At 33.6% G+C, this 18,465-nt stretch overlaps 1 protein-coding gene across 4 annotated transcripts in view; it reads left to right on the top strand.

Annotated features, from left to right (window-relative positions):
• The window catches only part of LOC101894733 (probable WRKY transcription factor protein 1), a 74,343-nt gene that overhangs the window by 34,471 nt on the left and 21,407 nt on the right, over window positions 1-18,465 (top strand). For 2 of the 4 annotated variants that reach the window (XM_005175893.4, XM_059124638.1), the window contains one exon: window positions 7,791-7,948. In XM_005175893.4, coding sequence (XP_005175950.1) covers window positions 7,791-7,948 — 158 coding nt within the window. The remainder of the gene's footprint in view (window positions 1-7,790; window positions 7,949-18,465) is intronic. The other 2 variants (XM_020038470.2, XM_020038468.2) reach the window with 2 other exon arrangements.

Below are 18,465 nucleotides of genomic sequence, written 5' to 3'. Positions count from 1 at the left end.
AAACAACGTTTGTTTATTAGTGGAGAACGATGGTAATGTTTACCAGGGGGTAAGGCAGGGAATACCTAGGTTTCGGAAAGAGCCACCAATCCTCATCAGTTCCCTTGTTTTTGTCTGGGATATTCTCCCCAGAAGTTATTTTAAAAATAACTTCTATGACAAAAAACATTTTTTTACCCAAGTGACGAGATCGTAAGCTCAATAGAAGAGGAACCAAAGAATTAAATAAAACTAAAATTCTCTTGGAAAATCTTACAACCGCACTTATAAACATTTACATCTTTCTCCACTTGTTATGCTTTCGTTCAGCCTGAACGAAGTAGCATAACCATGTAAGTTGGTTTTGTCTGTTACAACAAAAACCCCTTCGTCGACCGTGCCTTGTCTATTAATAGAACAGTGTGGCTTGTTTGTTCGGGATACCGTAGTATTTTGTTGTTGCAAAATGGTCTGGCTTTATCCCTTTATTGTTGTTTTTATAAAAACAACGTTTGTTTATTAGTGGAGAACGATGGTAATGTTTACCCTGCCTTACCCCCTGGTAAACATTACCATCGTTCTCCACTAATAAACAAACGTTGTTTTTATAAAAACAACAATAAAGGGATAAAGCCAGACCATTTTGCAACAACAAAATACTACGGTATCCCGAACAAACAAGCCACACTGTTCTATTAAAAAAAAAAAAAAATAACATAATTCGTAATTTCACGATTTGGAATCCTTCAACTAATTTCTTTAAAAATCAACCATTTAGAATTCCTTAAAAAACGTTTTCGAAATCTGCGATTTCGAGTTTTACAAAAATATTCATTGAATACATTTTTAGAAATCTTTAGAAATTTTTCTAGAAAACTTTCGATTATCAGACCATTAATTTTATTTATTATTTAAATCCACGATTTTTAGAGTTCTTTAGAAATTTTTTTAAACTTACGATTATTAACAACAATTAATTATATTAATTATATCCTCAGCCATATGGCTGACTGGTGCGCATGATAACTCTCAAAGGGAGTATCCGATTTGGTCCAAAATACAGGGTGATTTATCTTAATACAGGGTGATATGAAAAAACTGCAACCAACTTTAGTCTGCTGCTATGCCACTCGTCCGACCGCTATTAAAAATTATTCCAGTGACACCTCATTATATTGTTTACAAGCGTACAAAAGCATTTTGGTGAGAATTTTCCAGAAAAAAAGTTATTCGTGATGGAATTCAAGCGTGATAGTGTGATTTCTTTATATTTGGCCAGAAAAACACAAGTGGCTATCGTTAAAACTCTCCAGCATTTAAATGTGAATAAATCTTTTGTGTTTCGTTCCATCGCTTGTTACTGTGATACTGGTAGCGTAGCCCGAAGTCAAGAAAGTGGACGGAAGAAAACAGCAACATCAGTAGAAATGGTTCGAAATGTAAAGAAGCGACTTGATCGAAACTGAAACGCGTCGCCGTGACCGAAAAACGGCTCGTGAGCTGAACATATTGCAATATTCCATTTGGCAAATATTGAAAAATGAGCTCGGGGTAAAGCTATTGAATTTCCAAAAAGTGCAAGAACTTACACCGCAACTGAAAGAGAATTAACCCAAAAGAGCTAAAGAGTTGCTTCGCTTGGTCGAAAGTGGCGAAGTGCCGAATTTGGGTTTCTTCGATGAGAAAACATACGTTGTCCAGCAGTTTGTAAACAAACCAAATGATCGTGTTTACTTGGCAAAGAGGTCAGCTGAAAATGTGCATCTTCGGTTGGCCACCAGAATTCAAGCACCGGCTATAGTGATGATGTGGGTGTGGGCCGCCAAAACAGCCGATTAAAAAATGTCGCTCGTATTAATCGATCGTGGCATCAGAATAAATGCGTGAAAATATTCTGAAAGGTGTATTAAAGCCTTGAGCACGCAAACATTTTGGCCGCAGACCTTGGACATTTCAGCAGTACTCAGCAGCATCGCACTCAGCACGCTCCACCCAAGAATGGTTACAAAATGTGGTTCCTCGCCTCATTTCCAGCGCACAATGGCCACCAAAATCTCCGGATATCAATCCATTGGATTATTTTGTGTCTGGAGTATTTTGGAAAGCATGGTTGGCACTAAAAAATGCCAAAATGTCGATCACCTTAAGCAGGTGGTTCGCCGGCAATGGGCCTAAATACCACAGAGCAACATTCGGGCAGCGTGTGACGATTTTTTTGGCCGTTTGAAGGCCATAATTTGTGCCAAAGTTGACCAATTCGAACAAATCTAAACTTATTCTAAAACTGGATGCTATTTCGACATTTTTGGTTTCATTCAATAAAATTTAAAAAAAAAAAAAAAAATTATGGCCCTTGACTTTGTTGCAGTTTTTTATCTCACCCCGAGGATGGAGAATACCACTTTTTTTTGCAAAAATTAAGAAATTTGCACTGCCATAACTCTGAGGTATACCTCTGACGGCCCTTAAAATTAATATTATTAATATTATTCTTGCTGCATAACTTTTTCACCAATATATTAAAAAAAACTAGTTCCAAGTTTCTAGCAGTGTTTTAAAAAATATTTCTAAAAATTCTCTGGTTCTTGTTCTGATAGTCCTTCAAAATAATCCCTCAAAAATCCCCGAAGAATCCTGTTCTTACTCTGATTACCCACGATGTATGCAGTGACAATCTTTCCCAAAAATATTGAAAAGTACATGATTCTTTTTCTGATCGTCCTTTTAGAATCAACCTAAAAATTTATTATTTATGATATCCTATTTTTCTTTCCTAAAAATTACAATTCTAGCTCTGACAGTCCTTTAGGAAAATTAAAAAAATATATATATTACGATTGTTTTTCTGAGAGTCATTGGAACATATTTTTTAAAAACTCTACAATTTTATCTCTGAGAGTCCGAGAGTCCTTGAATTAAAAAAAAACCCATGTATTTTTTATTGTAAGTGCTTTAAAATATTATCGAAAACTTCCACGGTTCTGGCGTAGAAAATCCCTTAAAAATATTCCTGAAATAATGGAAGTCTTGCTAAATTAACCCCTAACAAATACTTCAGAACAAAATGTTGACTCTTGCTTCCTAAGGTCCTTAAAAAAAAATATTCTTAAAAAAAACTGTAGTCCTTCCCGAAAATACTAAAAAAATCAATGATTTATTCCCTCTCATTTATTTAAAAATCTTCTCTGTCACTACTCTACTATACCCTGGCCCCAAATTATAACCAGGATTCATTGCGATTGTGGTTTAAAAATTATATTAAAAAATTAAAATTAAATTATTTTATATATCTGTAATATAATTTTATTTTTCTATATCCTCCATACACATCAGAAAATATTGATATTTCATATAAACAAAAAATATACATAATTTTCTTGTCGTCGCTATTGCGTAAAAATTATTATTTTTTCTTCTTTTTCAAAATAAACAATTATCAGTTTCTTTTGGAGTATTTCATTGCTTGGCCAACCTGAGTTTTTTTTTTCTTTCCAACTTCCTCATGACAAACATGTTTTGCCTGATGTCCTGCAACAATTATTGAGCAGACAATTTTAATCGATTTTATAGTACTTGCAGTTAGTTTGAAAGCAATCAATTGCAGTTTTTGTTTTTACTCAACACAAAACAGCTGCTGCGAACAGGTTTGAAAACAAAAATTGATCGGCAGTCAAAAGGAATTTCGTTGGGAGTTTAAAATTTATGGGAAGCAACAGCAGCTAGTAATTTTTAATTCAACATTTGTGCGAGTTTAAGAAAAAATAATGATTAATTTTTTGTTTGTTTTTTTTTTGTTTTTTCTTTCATGACATATTAAGGCAAATAAAAACAATTTAGAAAAAAATGGTTTATTTATTTTTTTCTTGTTATTTTTTTGAGATAACCTAATACAATTACGTATCTCTTTTGCCCTGCTCTACTCCCAAAGAATGAGGTCAAACTAGAAGCCTCTACAAAAATTTTAGTTAAATTTTCTAACAAAAAAATATATTATCTGGGAATAAATAAAATTGGTGGCGCTCCCTTGCCACATACTAACTAAGATCATTGAGAAGAAGAATAAAAGAAACAGCAACAACAAAAAATGACTAACTACATCATAGAAGAGTAACAAAAAAATTATGGCCCACCTTAGCCTCAGGCAGCTTTATGTTGTCGCTACTGTACACATTATCCGACCGGTATCACAAGACTAGACAAATAATAACAATATTCTGTTGAGTTTTTTTTTATCTCCACGCAATATCAAAACAAAACTATCTCGAGATTTTATTTGCCCACAACAAATAGAAGAGAAACGTTGAATACAGAATTTTCCCAGTATCAGAAGGCACTTAACATTTTAATTCCAAAACAAATTCAGTAGCATATTTATTTTCAAATTAACTTATAGTCATATTTTTTATATTTATTTATTTATTGTTGCTTTGTATTTTTCAAATACCAAGAATTAATGGCGGGAGAGTTCAGTTTGCACAGGGGGAGGAGGTGGGGTTAGACTGATAGTTTGGTAAACAAAAACGTAAACGAAAGTGAAAATATTTATTTGATAAGAAAAAATATATAGGAATTTATCTAGAGGATAGCATTCATTGGAAAATGAAGCTAAGGAAGTAGGTGGTCAACTTCCTGGAAATGTTGCGACACGTGATAATAAAAAAATATGCATATAAATCTACGACTTTAGAATAATACTTTTTAATATTTTAACATTCAAAGTCCTGGATTTTACAAATATCTATACTCTCAGAATTCTGAAATTTGAGATGAAGGACACTGTTGGGGTGCATTTATTTATTTTTTTATTTATTTTTTTAATTCATACTAAAAAGCTCTATATTTGGTATAATATTGGGATGGAGCTTAAATAAATACATTAGAATTGAGTAGGAGAACTTGGGTAGAAATATTTACTAAATGTAAGAACTGTACTAAATTGAGGTCACTTTTAGTGTGTAGCTGGTTTTCGCAATATATACTATAGTACTGAGTGGTACTAAACTTAATATGTGAGGTAGGGAGGTGGAAATCTGAAATTTGATATTAGGGTTAATTTTCAGAAGATGGGATTGATATATGGTGATTTTAAAAATTGTACCAAAAAGTGCGGAAAATACCAAATGGTATTAAATTTTGGTACTTGGGAAAGGGATAGTGTTGGGAATCTGAAATTTGGAGTGAGGGTCTTTGTGATATTTAGGATTGATAAGCCAAAGATTCTATGGAAATCGGAACAATAATTGTAACAAAAGTACTAAATTTAGATACAAGTATGCTAAGAAATTTGGTATGAAAACCAATTTTAGGAAGTAGAGTTTATTAAAAGACGGTTTTCTTCGGAAATATGTTTTAAATGTATGAAATGTACTAAATTGTACAAAACTTGGTACAATTTGGTTTTGGGTAAATGAAAAAAGATGGAATGTTAAAATTTAGTACCGAAAGAGATACTTTAGGGTATTTGTATAACAAGTGTATAAAACGTCTTAATGGTAGGAAAATATTGATGTGATGTGTATCGGCGTTTTGGAAATTTACATCGCAAAGTGACTTAAATAGAGCAGGAGTAAATTACCCTCTCTTTCATGCCTTTTGAAAATTTAAGGTTTCGAAATTAAGATTTCTTAGAATCCGTTAATTTTAGGCATATAGTGTCTTCGGCAATATTGAAGATAAAAACAAGGATTGATTTGATCCAAAATTTTAACTATCAAGAAGTCAACAAAGGGGTATTTTTGGTCCTTTTTTTACAATGTGGTTTAAAACTCCCTTTAAACGGAATCATAGGAAGTCAAAATATTCTACAAAATTATTTTCCATCAAATCTTACTATAGCCAAACAAGATGTCAAGTATCTAAATCATAACAAAACGCCAAGAATTCAAATTTGTCATTGTAGGGTTAAAACCGTTCTTAGTGTGAATGCATGCAGAAATTTCCAAAAATGCAGCATTTTAAAAGAATGACGTCAAAGACAAAATTGTTCTCCATCAAATTTAACTATAAGTCATCAAAGAAAAGAAATCTCTATCTGCATTGCAAAAATATTTGCATCAAAATTCCAAAAAAAAAAAAAAAAATCGAAAATATTTTCTAATTTTTTTTTAACTATTTTTTCTTGGACTTTTTCGAGTTGCCGCCTGAAATAAACATAAAATTTCGTTTTAGACGGAAGATGTCAAAGGAAGAAATATTCTACACAAGATTTCACTATAAATCTCAGAATAAATCATGTGTCTAGGTACAAAGGGGTTTCTACGTCAAGAGACAAACTCTTATCCAAACGCCTGGAACTCAAATATACTAAAAAATACATTTTGAAAATGAAGCCGTACTTTGCGTGAGTTTGTGCCAATATCCCCAACACAGTATCATTTTAGAAGAATGACATCAAAGACAAAATTAATCTTCCTTAAATTTCGCTATAAGTCACCAAAAAAAGAAATCTCTATCTCCATTGTGTATCAAAAAAATATTTGCATTTATGTTGCCAAAAACAAAACGCGAAAATATTTTCTAATTTTTTGATCACTTTTTCCTAGGACGTTTTTCGAGTTGAGGCCTGAAAGTAGCATAAAATTGCGTTTTATGTAAAAGATGTTAAAAGAAGAAATTTTCTACACAAAATTTTATAATAAATTTCAAAATAAACCATACATCTTTGTACAATAGTTTTTATGAAAATAACATTCGAAATATATCGACTAAAAGTGAAAATTATGTGTTTGCTTTTTTCACTGTTTATTTAACACGTTTCCAGTCCAAGTCAAAAATTTCCCATTATTCCTCCTTTTTTCGAGAAGGTGAATATATGAATTCCTGGCGTTTGGGTAAGATTTAGGCTCTTGACGTCTTCTAGGCACTATATAGAATTTTATAACAAATATTTTTGTAGAATATATTGTTTTGCTACGATCCCGTTTTAAGGGATTTTATAACCATATTTTCAAAAAAAAAAAAAAAAAAAAAAAACGGATCAAAAAGACCCATTCGTCGACTCGCTTGAGGATTAACATTTTTAAACCAAAATAATTTTTGTCTGCAATATTGCCGAGGAAGCTTAATCCAAAAATTTCAAAAAAAGTAAGAGTAGGGGGAACTTGTCTCCTCTATTTAGGTCACTTTGCCATGTAAACTTTTGAAACGCCAGTATATTCAATTTTAGCCCCATATTTATAATCTGCTGAAGTCCCTGTAATTATTTGTGTTGCACAGTGTCATTGACATGCATAAACCATTTTTTAAAAATCCTGAAATTCGTAATAATACACAATTTTTCAGTTAGTATATCCAAAACCCCCGACTAGCTATGTTATTTTAAATATTTAAAAAAAAAAAAAATCCACAATTAAGATTTTCTTTATAAATATTTATAAAAAATCAAGGCTTTTTAATTCTCATTCCTTAAAAAATTTAAAATTTTTGTGTTACTTAAAAAAATGTTTGTATTAAAAAATATTTATTATAATAAATAAAATAAACAAGGTTTAAAAGAGAAATTCATAATTTTAAATAGCACTGTCTTAAAATATTAACAAAATGCTGGATTATTGTCCTTTCATTACATTTTTTATCCTGTTTTTCGGTATTTTGTATCCTTTTGCTCTCTCTTTCTCATCTCTAAAAAGTAACGCAAATTTGTTGAAAAATAAAAATGAAATCCGGAAAAATTTCAAATTCCTCCTACTTTGGAAAATAATGAATTCGGTTTCTTCAAAGCCCCTGGGAGGCCTTTTGCCTCGAAAGTTACAAATTTGCGTTGCTAACACATTTTCGATTTCCTGTAACTTCAATTATGTTTAACCCAACAGTAACTCTCTGCAATTTCGCAGTTCCAGGCCGGGTAGACCGCCAAAGCGTGGACCAGTTGGTTTATCTCTGCCGCCGACACATTTGTCACAGCATCCGCAAATGAAGAAGCATCGTTTGGACAACGGTGAATATCCCTACGAAAATGGACACATAAATGGTAAGTAGTTGTTGTTTTTTTTTAATATTTGTAACAATTTTTGGTTTATTAAATTCCTGTATATCATTTGAAATTCAACGCCATCAATTTGTGAAAGATTTGTTTGGAAAAGAAAAGAAAACGCCGACGCCACTTAGCATTTTATGATTTTCTGATGATGATCTGATATTTACGGTTTAGGCCTTATTTAACAGAGATCAGTGGCGAGACAGAGTGAGAGAGCCAACATCAAGAGCTAAGCCGCCACTCGACACAAATAGCCACCAATGACTTGACAAATTTCTCTGCCACCTATTTTTTTTCTTCTCTCATTCTTCTCCTCAGTTTTTTTTTTTTGAGTTCTTAGGAACTCTGTGAGAATTAACCAAAAAACCAGAAACATTTTTACAAATGTAATCCCATAATTTGTTCAATCATTTTGAAATATTGATAATACATTATTGAGGAGGGAATGGGAATGGAAAAAATGAAGACTAAAAGAATTTCAACAAATCATTGAATACATTAGTGAGGCGAGAACAATGAAGTCAAGTCAGCGATCATCCATTGCCAGTTCAATAAAAGTAGGCGTGTCGCAGTTGTCAGAGCTAAAAATCATGAAAGATATGATAAGGCAATGTAGTAGGGAAACAAAATTGAAATAATGTTACCGAAAAAAAAACGGCATTCCATTAAAATAGATTTAGTTGAGGCAAAAAAAAAAACAATAACATAAAATAAAAAAATAATAACAAAAATATTGATGAGAAATATGGCACTAGCAAAGTGAATGGGAATTATATCAATTGGGATTGTAAGTCCCCAGTCTATATTAATGATAACTGTTATTAAGCAATGAAGTATGGCACTAACGAAGTGAATGAGATTACTTCGATTGAACTTATAGGTTTTCAATCTACTTTATTTATTATTTTCAAAGAGAAGAGGGGGAAGATATACACGGTGTGATAAAAAATCAGCAACAAAGTCAAACGCCATAATTTTTACATTTTTGTTAATTTTATTGAATGTAAGCAAAAAATGCAGGAAATAGCATCAAATTTTAGAATAAGTTTAGATTTGTTCGAATTGGTCACCTTTGGCACGAATTATGGCCTTCAACCGGTCAATGGAACCGTCACACGCTGCTGAAATGTTGCTCTGCGGTATTTTGGCCCATTCCCGGCGAAGAGCTTGCTTGAGGTGATCGACACTTTGGTATTTTTTAGTGCCAACCTTGCTTTCCAAAATACTCCAGACACAATACTCCAACGGATTGGTATCCGGAGATTTAGATGGCCATTGTTCGCTGGAAATGAAGCGAGGAACCTTATTTCGTAACCATTCTTGGGTGGCGCGTGCTGAGTGGGATGGTGCTGAGCCCTGTTGGAATATCCAAGGTTTGCGGCCAAAATGTTTGGGTGCCCAAGGCATTAATTCACCCTCTGGAATATTTTAGCGATATGGCGGCCCACACCGTCACCATGGCCGGCGCTTGAGTTCTGGTGCCCAACCGAAGGTGTAAATTTTAGGCTGACCTCTTTGGCAAGTAAACACGATCATTTTGTTTGTTTACAAACTGCTGGACAACGAATGTTTTCTCATCGGAGAAAACCAAATTCGGCAGTTTAGCAATTTTGGCCAAGCGAAAAAAACTTTTTAGCTCTGTTGAGTCTATTTTCTTTCTGTTGCGGTGCAAGTTCTTGAATTTTTTGGAATTTCAATGGCCTTACCCTGAGCTCTTTTTTCAATATTTGCCGTATGGAATATTGCCATATGTTCAGCTCACAAGCCATTTTTCGGCCACAGCGACGCGGGTTTCGATCAAGTCGCTTCTTTACTTTTCGAAACATTTCTAGTTTTCAGCGTCTATTTTGATTTTAAAAATTCTATGAAATTCAATTTTTCAAAAAAAAAAAAATGGTTTTCGCTTGGTTTTGCTATATTTTCAATAAAATTTCTATAATTTGCTTTCGTTTCTGATATATTCTACAAAATCCATATGCTAACAAAAAATAAAAATTTTGAAAATCTTTTTTTTTTGTTGGATTTGAAAACATCTCTCTTCCATTCTATTGATGCCAGAAAGTATGGGAATGCAAAAAAATCCATCTAAACGCACATCATGTTTTGCGATTTGCTCTCATCATTGTTCAATTCAAATTTTTCATCAGCAAATAAACAATTTTTTTTTTGGCCATCAATACCGGCTAGAACAATAAACCAAAAAATGTAGACTAAACATCTTGCTATTTTATACTTCAAGGCAATTTTATAACCACCGGCATTGCCAAGAAGTACACTCAAATAAAAAAAAAAACAAAAGAAAACAGCCCACCTGTAGCATAATAACAGCAACAACAACAGCAGCAAAAACATGAAAAATAGATGGACAACAAAACAAAATTATTATCACTTACAAGAGAGCGCTCGCATATTCATCATCGTCATCAACGGCAACAGCGACAGCATAAATCCATGTAATTTTGTGTTGTACACTTAAAATGCTGGCACTGTTGTTGTTTTTGCATTTAATTTTAGTCCTGTAATATTGAGTTGTAAGTGTTGGTCTTTTTTTTTGGTTTTATTAAGGGTAACATATTTTTGTAATATTGATAATATTTACACGTATGTACACTGGTGGCCAAAACTAAAGCAACTGAAATTACTAGGAGAATGAATGCCCTGTAACTTTTTCAAAAATTAAGGAAATGAGAAAGTTTTTCTTGTTTTAAATTAGGTACTTCATTCACTTTTTAAAAACCTAAAACATAAAACCAGAATTCATTTTTATATAAAAAATAATGTTTGGTAAAGTCAATTAACCCGATTTTGGCTTGGACAAAACAAAAGCAACTCTGTTGTATATTCATATAACCGCTGCAATTTCAGTTGTTTTTACTGTGATATTTATCGCTTTTTGCTTCCTTCGACAATTTCGCTTGTCATAAATCCTTTTTGAGAAGTTTTTTACAACAGTATGTGTTTTTCTTTTTTAAGTACTGCCGTTTTTTAAGTACTGCCCAAAAAAAATTTAAAAATGGCTAGAAGCAAATACAGTACCTGAATAAAACAGCAAATTATCAGTGACTATCAAAACAACATATCACAGAAAATGATTTCCGAGAAATATTTCATAAATATTTATGTGATTTCATAATTTCTGTATACTAAGTCGGTTTTTTGAAACTGGATCAGTAGTAACAGTCTATAACGGATGAAGGCCGTGAAAAACTTCACCCCGTACTGATCCACAAATTGTAAGACTCGTAAGACATCAAAAAACCATTTATATCTGAAAAAATCAAAAAGGCTTTCGGAAACGATAATATTAAGTGGAATCAAGCTCAATGGAAAAAACATTATATCTGGGATGAGTCTACGTTTAATATTAAAGGCTCAGACGTGAAAAATTTTACGGTGAGAAGGCCAAAAAATGAAGGACTCAAGCCGCAGTGTTGCAAAGGTACAGTGAAGCATGAGGGAGGGTCAAAAATGGCGTGGCGCTATTTTTCTTTCTATGGACTTGGGCCTATGCATAAAATAAATGAAGTTGTGGATCGGTTTGTTTACATAGATGTATTGGATATCACGTTGTTCCCTTACGCTGAGTAAAATATTCGGCTGATTTGGGTGTTTCAGCATGACAATGATCCCAAACTTGTATCAAAACTTGTCAAATATTGGTTGCGGTAATCAAAAATTCATGTTTTGTTATGGCTGGCACAATCACCTGACCTAAACTCCTTAGAAAACCTTTGGAGTATCGTAGATAGGAAGATCAAGAGAGATTCGGAAATAAATAAGCACAACATTTTCTAAAGAATTCGGGGTGCCTGGGAAAGCACACCCAAGGATCAAATTGAGCGTGTTATAGAATCAAAAATAATGGTTATGCTATCGACTACTAGCCAAAATTTAATTATTTTAAAATAAAAAATCAAAAGTTGCTTTAGTTTTGACCAAGCAAAAATTGGATCATTTTAGTTTTCCACATATTATTTTTCGTTCAAAATTATTTTTGTATTTTTATTTTTAGTTTCTTAAAATTGAATTAAACCCCTCATTTAAAACTGGAAAAATAATTACGATTTGTTTATTTTTGTAAAAGTTACAGAACATTTATTGTCTTTGCGATTTAAGCCACCAGTGTATGTGTATGAAATTATGGAAGGAACAAAATTAAAATACAGTGGAACCCCTGGCTGAGGATTTTCAAAAAATAATAAAAAATAAATAGATAAATAAAATTTTTCGAGATGCTTCCCAAAGTTCAAACTATGATTTTTTGTATAGATCTTTGAATTTCTAAATAAAGAGAAGGTGGAGAATTTAACAAGATTTTAAGAAAGACTTCATCTGCCTTCCCGAAACAGCCAAAAAGTGTTCCAGTATCCCTAAAGCAAAATCTTTTCAGGATTTCGACCCAAACTAACAAATCTAAGAACATTTTGGTACATATTATAAAATTTCTTCAGGTTTTTGGAGATCTCTTTATATATTTTCTTCTCTTCAATCCATAAAATTTTATTTTTATATTAAATGAGATTAAATTTTGAACAAAAAAAAAATTAATAATAATATCCGACATATCAGTTTCAAAAAAAAAAAAAAAATTATAATAATAATAATAATAATAATAAAATAAATAAATAAAAAATAAAAGAAATAAATAAATAAAGTAAAGAAAATAAAATAAATGAATAAAATAAATAAAAAAAAATAAGTAAATAAATAAATCTAAAAAATAAATAAAAAAATTATAAATAAATAAACAAATAATAAATTTAAACAAATAAAAAGATGAATACCCTCCACCATTTGAATACCCTCCACTATTTGGCATGATTCGACAATTTTCAAAAAATAAAGCCCGTTAAAGATTCTGTTAAAATCTTAAAAATACCGAATGTAGCCGTTTTATTAGGGTCTATACGATGACGTGGACCTGCATAGGTAACTTTTGTTATAAGCCAGTACAATATTCAAATGCAAAACCAAAAAAAAAAAAAAATGGGTTTATAATGTAGCTAAAATCATCAAAATACCGAAAATAGGGAGTTACCATGGGGGTTATGAAACGTGGACCTGCACAGACAATTTTCTGTCACAGGCTTTAGTATCCATTACGAACTTCAAATACTAAACTTGAAATAATTCCGGTAAATAATGTCGCTAAAATCATCAAAATGCCGAATATCGGGATGTACCGTTATATGGGGGCTATACGAAGACGTAAACTTACACAGACAATTTTCTGTCATAGGCTGTAGTATCCATTACGAACTTCAAATACTAAATTTGAAACATTTCCAGTGAATAATGTCGCTAAAAGCATTAAAATACCGAATATCGGGAGGTAACGTTATATGGGGGCTATACGAAGACATGGACCTTCATGGCCCATTTTCAATACCAAAGTCATGCAGACATAATACACATTTTAGTAGAATTTTATCAATCGACTTCATTTCGTTCGGAAGCTAGAGTGATTTCCACAGACGGATGGAGATTTTGGTGGCCATTGTGCGCTGGAAATGAAGCGGAGACCTCATTTTGTAACAATTCTTGGGTGGCGCTGGCTGAGTGCAATGGTGCTGAGTTCTGTTGGAATGTCCAAGGTCTGCGGCCAAAATGTTTGCGTGCCGAAGGCTTTAATACCCCCTTAAGGTGCACATTAAGGGGGTGCACTTAAGGTGCACATTATCAGCTGACCTCTTTGGCAAGTAAACACGATCGTTGTGTTTGTTTACAAACTGCTGGACAACGAATGTTTTCTCATCGGAGATCGGAGAAAATCAAATTAGGCAGTTCACCACTTTCGGCCAAGCGAAGCAAATCTTTAGCTCTTTTGAGTCTATTTTCTCTCTGCTGCGGTGTAAGTTCTTGCACTTTTTGGAATTTCAATGGCTTTACCCCGAGTTCATTTTTTAATATTTGCCGAATGGAATATTGCGATATGTTCAGCTCACAAGCCATTTTTGGGCGACTGCGACGCGGGTTTCGATCAAGTCGCTTCTTTACTTTTCAAACCATTTCTGCTGATGTTCCTGTTTTCTTCCGTCCGCTTCCTTGACGTCGGGCTACGCTACCAGTATCACGGTAACGAGCGATGGTGCGAGACACAAAAGATTTATTCACATTTAAATGCTGGAGTGCTCTAACGACAGCCACTTGTGGTTTTCCAGCCAAATATACGCTGTACGCTTGTAAACAATATAATGAGCTGTCACTGCAATAATTTTAACGGACGAGTGGCTTATAAATGACAACAGTCTGAAGTTGGTTGCAGTTTTTTCATCTCAACCTGTATATCCAAAAAATCCAAACTCCAAATATTTATCAAAGTTATCGTTTATTTTCCAGCTTACCCAAATTAGCAAATATGTTATTCTTTCTCCCCAATATTCCAATATATTTTATTCTAAAAATCAAATCGTATTATCCAAAATTTCTTTACATTATTGAAATTTCCTGTAAAATTCATTCTCCTTTAAATTGAAAATATTATTATTGCACCTATCTAAATGCCCATCATTCTCTTATCCACTTCCAATACACCATTGTGTAATTAAGCTAACATGGAACTCTTTGTAATGTCATTGTTTTTGTTGTTGTTTTTATTTTTTTTTTAACAATTTATAATTTTTTTATTAAAACAATTTTCGTTGACATTTGTGTTAATTCAGGGTTACAGCCCCCTCTCTGTATTTCTGTTTGGCGTATTTTGCTAATTTGAGACATGCGTGTTGGCTTGTTTTGTTGTTTCCTTTGGGCGAAAATATTTGAGTGTTGCGTTCGTTCGTTCGTTGCTGTTTTTGTTGTAGTGGTGTTGTGTAGGGCGGGAGCTTTTGGTTGAATGCTGAAATAATGTTGCGCAGTAATTTTAGGGGTCATTTTTAATTCCAACCGCAAAATATGGTTGAATTTAGTTCGGTCGGTTCTGGTGGTGGATGCCGGTGGTGTGTAAAACAGCAAATAGGAGTTGTGTGGTTCTTTTTTTTTTGTATCGCCAAAGTGACATTTAATTGCCAATGGAAATTATCTATGGTTTTTGCGGGGAGTGTTTTTGGGAAATGTAATTTTTATGAAGGATTATTTGAAATTATTCAATGTTTTGAGGGGAGTTTGAAGAAATATTTTTTTTTTTGGGAAATTTATTTTTTTGAAGGATTATTTGAAATTGATCAATATTTTGAGGGGAGTTTTGAGAAATAACGTTTTGTGAAGGATTTATGAATTTCGAAATTTTCTATGATTGAATACATTTACGGAACTGTTGAGGGATTTCAAATAACTTGATTGGCCATTGAAAAATCAATGATTTCCAGGCAAAAATACTCAATTCCACAAAGAGAAAATAATAATTCGCTTTAAGCCTTTTCACAATTTACCTTCCTGTTTCTTTGGCCAAATCAATTGGTTTTAAGTTTTCTTGGTTTCCCAAGAAAACGAGAGACAGACAGTCAGTCAGACAAACAAACAAATGTAGGCAATACAAACTGAAATCGAATCATCATTGGAAACGAAATCAAAAACCGGGCATCAAAAGTCTTCCTCAGTTAACAGACGGACTGACCCAACGACAGACAATCGTTCAAACATTCAGATCGGCAATCATAAGCATTTAAACATGGTTGAATGGTTTGCTGTGTTATTTCGAAGTTGTTTTTTTTTTCTTGGCTGCTGCCAATAATTTAGCCCAAGTTTGGTTGGTTTCATATTTCAACGAATGTTATTCTGTCTTGCAATGATAATTCATATTGAAGTCTATCATAAGACCGCTCGCGCTCGCTCTCGCGCTACTTACCAAACTGCTCTACTACATTTCCACACACAATGAAAATATATGACCATTATTATTCATCATATCAGATGGGGAGTAGGGGGAAGGGGTGCTGGACTTGTGTTGAACAGGAAACCAAAGTCGACGAAACAAAACGAATTCGCATTAACAAATCAAAAGAAGAAAAACCTTTATGAAAATTACAATCTAAGCGGAATCGTGCAGAAAGACAACATAAATTTCAATTTGATTTTTGTTTTCTTGGGGGGGAATTTTTCTACTCTTTCGACTCTCTTTCGACTCTCTTTCCATGTGATTGTTGTCTGATTGTTGGCTTAGTTTGCAACGACAATTGCAGGTTATGTTGCATTGTTGATTGCTGGCACAATACTCAAATGCAATTAGCAGTCATACATACAGATATATGTGTGTGTGGAAAGGAGGGAATTCTTTTGAGTTTTCTAAGATGGAAACATGATATATTTTCCTAAAGGTGAAGTATTTTGAAAAAAAAAAAACAAATTTTGGAGAAAAAATAGTACAAGACCTTTTTTATAGTTTCTGAAATTTTCGGATTCAGGTTCCCTGGAAACTTTACATTTTTGGGTATAAAGTGACTTCGGTAATATTACAGATACGAGAATTGATTTCGTCGAACAATTAAGTTTGTCATTCCGTTTGTAACACCTCGAAATACACATTTTAGATCCCACAAAGTATATATATATTCTTGATCAGCATAAAATTCTATGTCGATTTAGCAATGCCCGCCTATCCGTCTGTGGAAATCACTCTAGCTTCCGAATGAAATGAAGTAGGTTGATAAAATTGTACTCAATTGTATAGTATGTCTGCAGGACTTTTAGTATTGAAAATGGACTATGTAGGTCCACGTCTTCGTATAGCCCCCATATAACGGTACCCTCCGATATATGGTATTTTGATGATTTTAGCGACACTATTTACCGGAATTGCTTCAAATTTGGTATTTGAAGTTCGTAACGGATACTACAGCATATGACAGGAGATTGTCTGTGCTGGACCTGCATATAACGGTACCTCCCGATATGCGGTATTTTGATGAATTTAGCGACATCATTTACCAGAATTGTTTCAAAATTGGTACATAAAGTTCGTAGTAGATACTACGGCTTAAGACAGAAAATGCGCCATGTAGCCCCCCACGTCTTCATATAACCCCATATAACGGTACCTCCCGATATTCGGTATTTTGATGATTTTTGCGACATTATTTACCGGAATTGTTTAAAATTTGGTATTTGAAGTTCGTAATGGATACTACAGTAAAAAACAGAAAATGGGCCATGTAGGTCCACGTCTTCGTATAGCCTCATATAACGTTACCCTCCGATATTCGGTATTTAGATGATTTTAGCGACATTATTTACAGGAGTTGTTTAAAATTTCGCATTTGAAGTTCGTAGTGGATACTACAGTCTATGACAGAAAATTGTCTGTACAGGTCCACGTTGTACAACCCCCACATAACGGTACCTTCCTATATTTGGTATTTTTATGATTTTAGCTACATTATAAATATTGAATATTGTAATAGCTTGTGACAGGACTCTCCTATGCATCTCCATGTCGTCGTATATACCTTAACAGAATTTTTAACGGATTTTATTTTTTAGAAAATGCCAATTTTTTACCAAATGGTGGAATGTATTCAAAGTTCGACCCGGCCGAACTTACAGCTTTTTTACTTGGTTACACTCAGAAGAGTCACTAAAAGACTTTTTTGAGTTTTTTGGTACTGCGTTACTTTAGCCCATTTCCGGCGAAAAGATCGCTTAAGGTGCTCGACACTGTGGTATTTTTTAGTGCCAACCTTGATTTCCAAAATATTCCAGACACATTAGTCCCACGGATTGGTATCCGAAGATTTTGGTGGCTATTGGGCGCTGCAAATGATGCATATTGATGGGTGCGATGGTGCTGAGTTCTGTTGGAATATTCAAGGTCTGCGGCCAAAATGTTAAATGGCTTTAATACACCCTGCAGAATATTTTAGCGATAATATTCGGTATTTATTCTGAAGCCACGGTCGATTAATACGAGCGGAGAGCGACCATCGGCTGTTATGGCGGCCCACACCATCACCATGGCCGGCGCTTCTGTTCTGCTGGCCAACCGAAAGTGCACATTTTCAGCTGACCTCCTTGGCAAGTATACACGATCATTTTGTTTGTTTACAAACTGCTGGGCAACGAATGTTTACTCGTAGGAAAACCCAAATTCGGCAGATCACCACTTTCAGCCAAGCGCAGCAAATCTTTTGGTCTTTTGTGTCTAATTTCTTTCGGTTCCGGTGTAAGTTTTTACACTTTTTGGAATTTCAATGGCTTTACCCCGAGCTTATTCGGCCACTGCGACGCGTGTTTCGATCAAGTCGCTTCTTTAATTTTTGAATAATTTCTGCTGATATTGCTGTTTTCTTCCGTTCATTTCCTTGACGTCGGTCTCGCTACCAGTATCACGGTAAAGAGGAATGGTACGAGACACAAAAGATTCATTCACGTTTAAATGCTGGAGTGCTCTAACGATAGCCACTTGTGGTTTTCCAGCCAAATATAAATAAATTGCACTATCACGCATGAATTCCTTCACGAATATCTTCTTACCTGGAAAATGCTCACCAAAATGCTTTTATACGCTTGTAAAAAATACAATGAGCTATCACTGGAATAAATTTAACAGCTGTCGGACGAGTTGTTTAGAAATTATAGCA

Source organism: Musca domestica, unplaced genomic scaffold, assembly GCF_030504385.1.
Source record: "Musca domestica strain aabys unplaced genomic scaffold, Musca_domestica.polishedcontigs.V.1.1 3, whole genome shotgun sequence".
In the NCBI taxonomy this organism is placed as follows: domain Eukaryota; kingdom Metazoa; phylum Arthropoda; class Insecta; order Diptera; family Muscidae; genus Musca; species Musca domestica.
The sequence above is the reverse complement of the archived record's forward strand: the minus strand, read 5'-3'. Positions and strand labels throughout refer to the sequence as shown.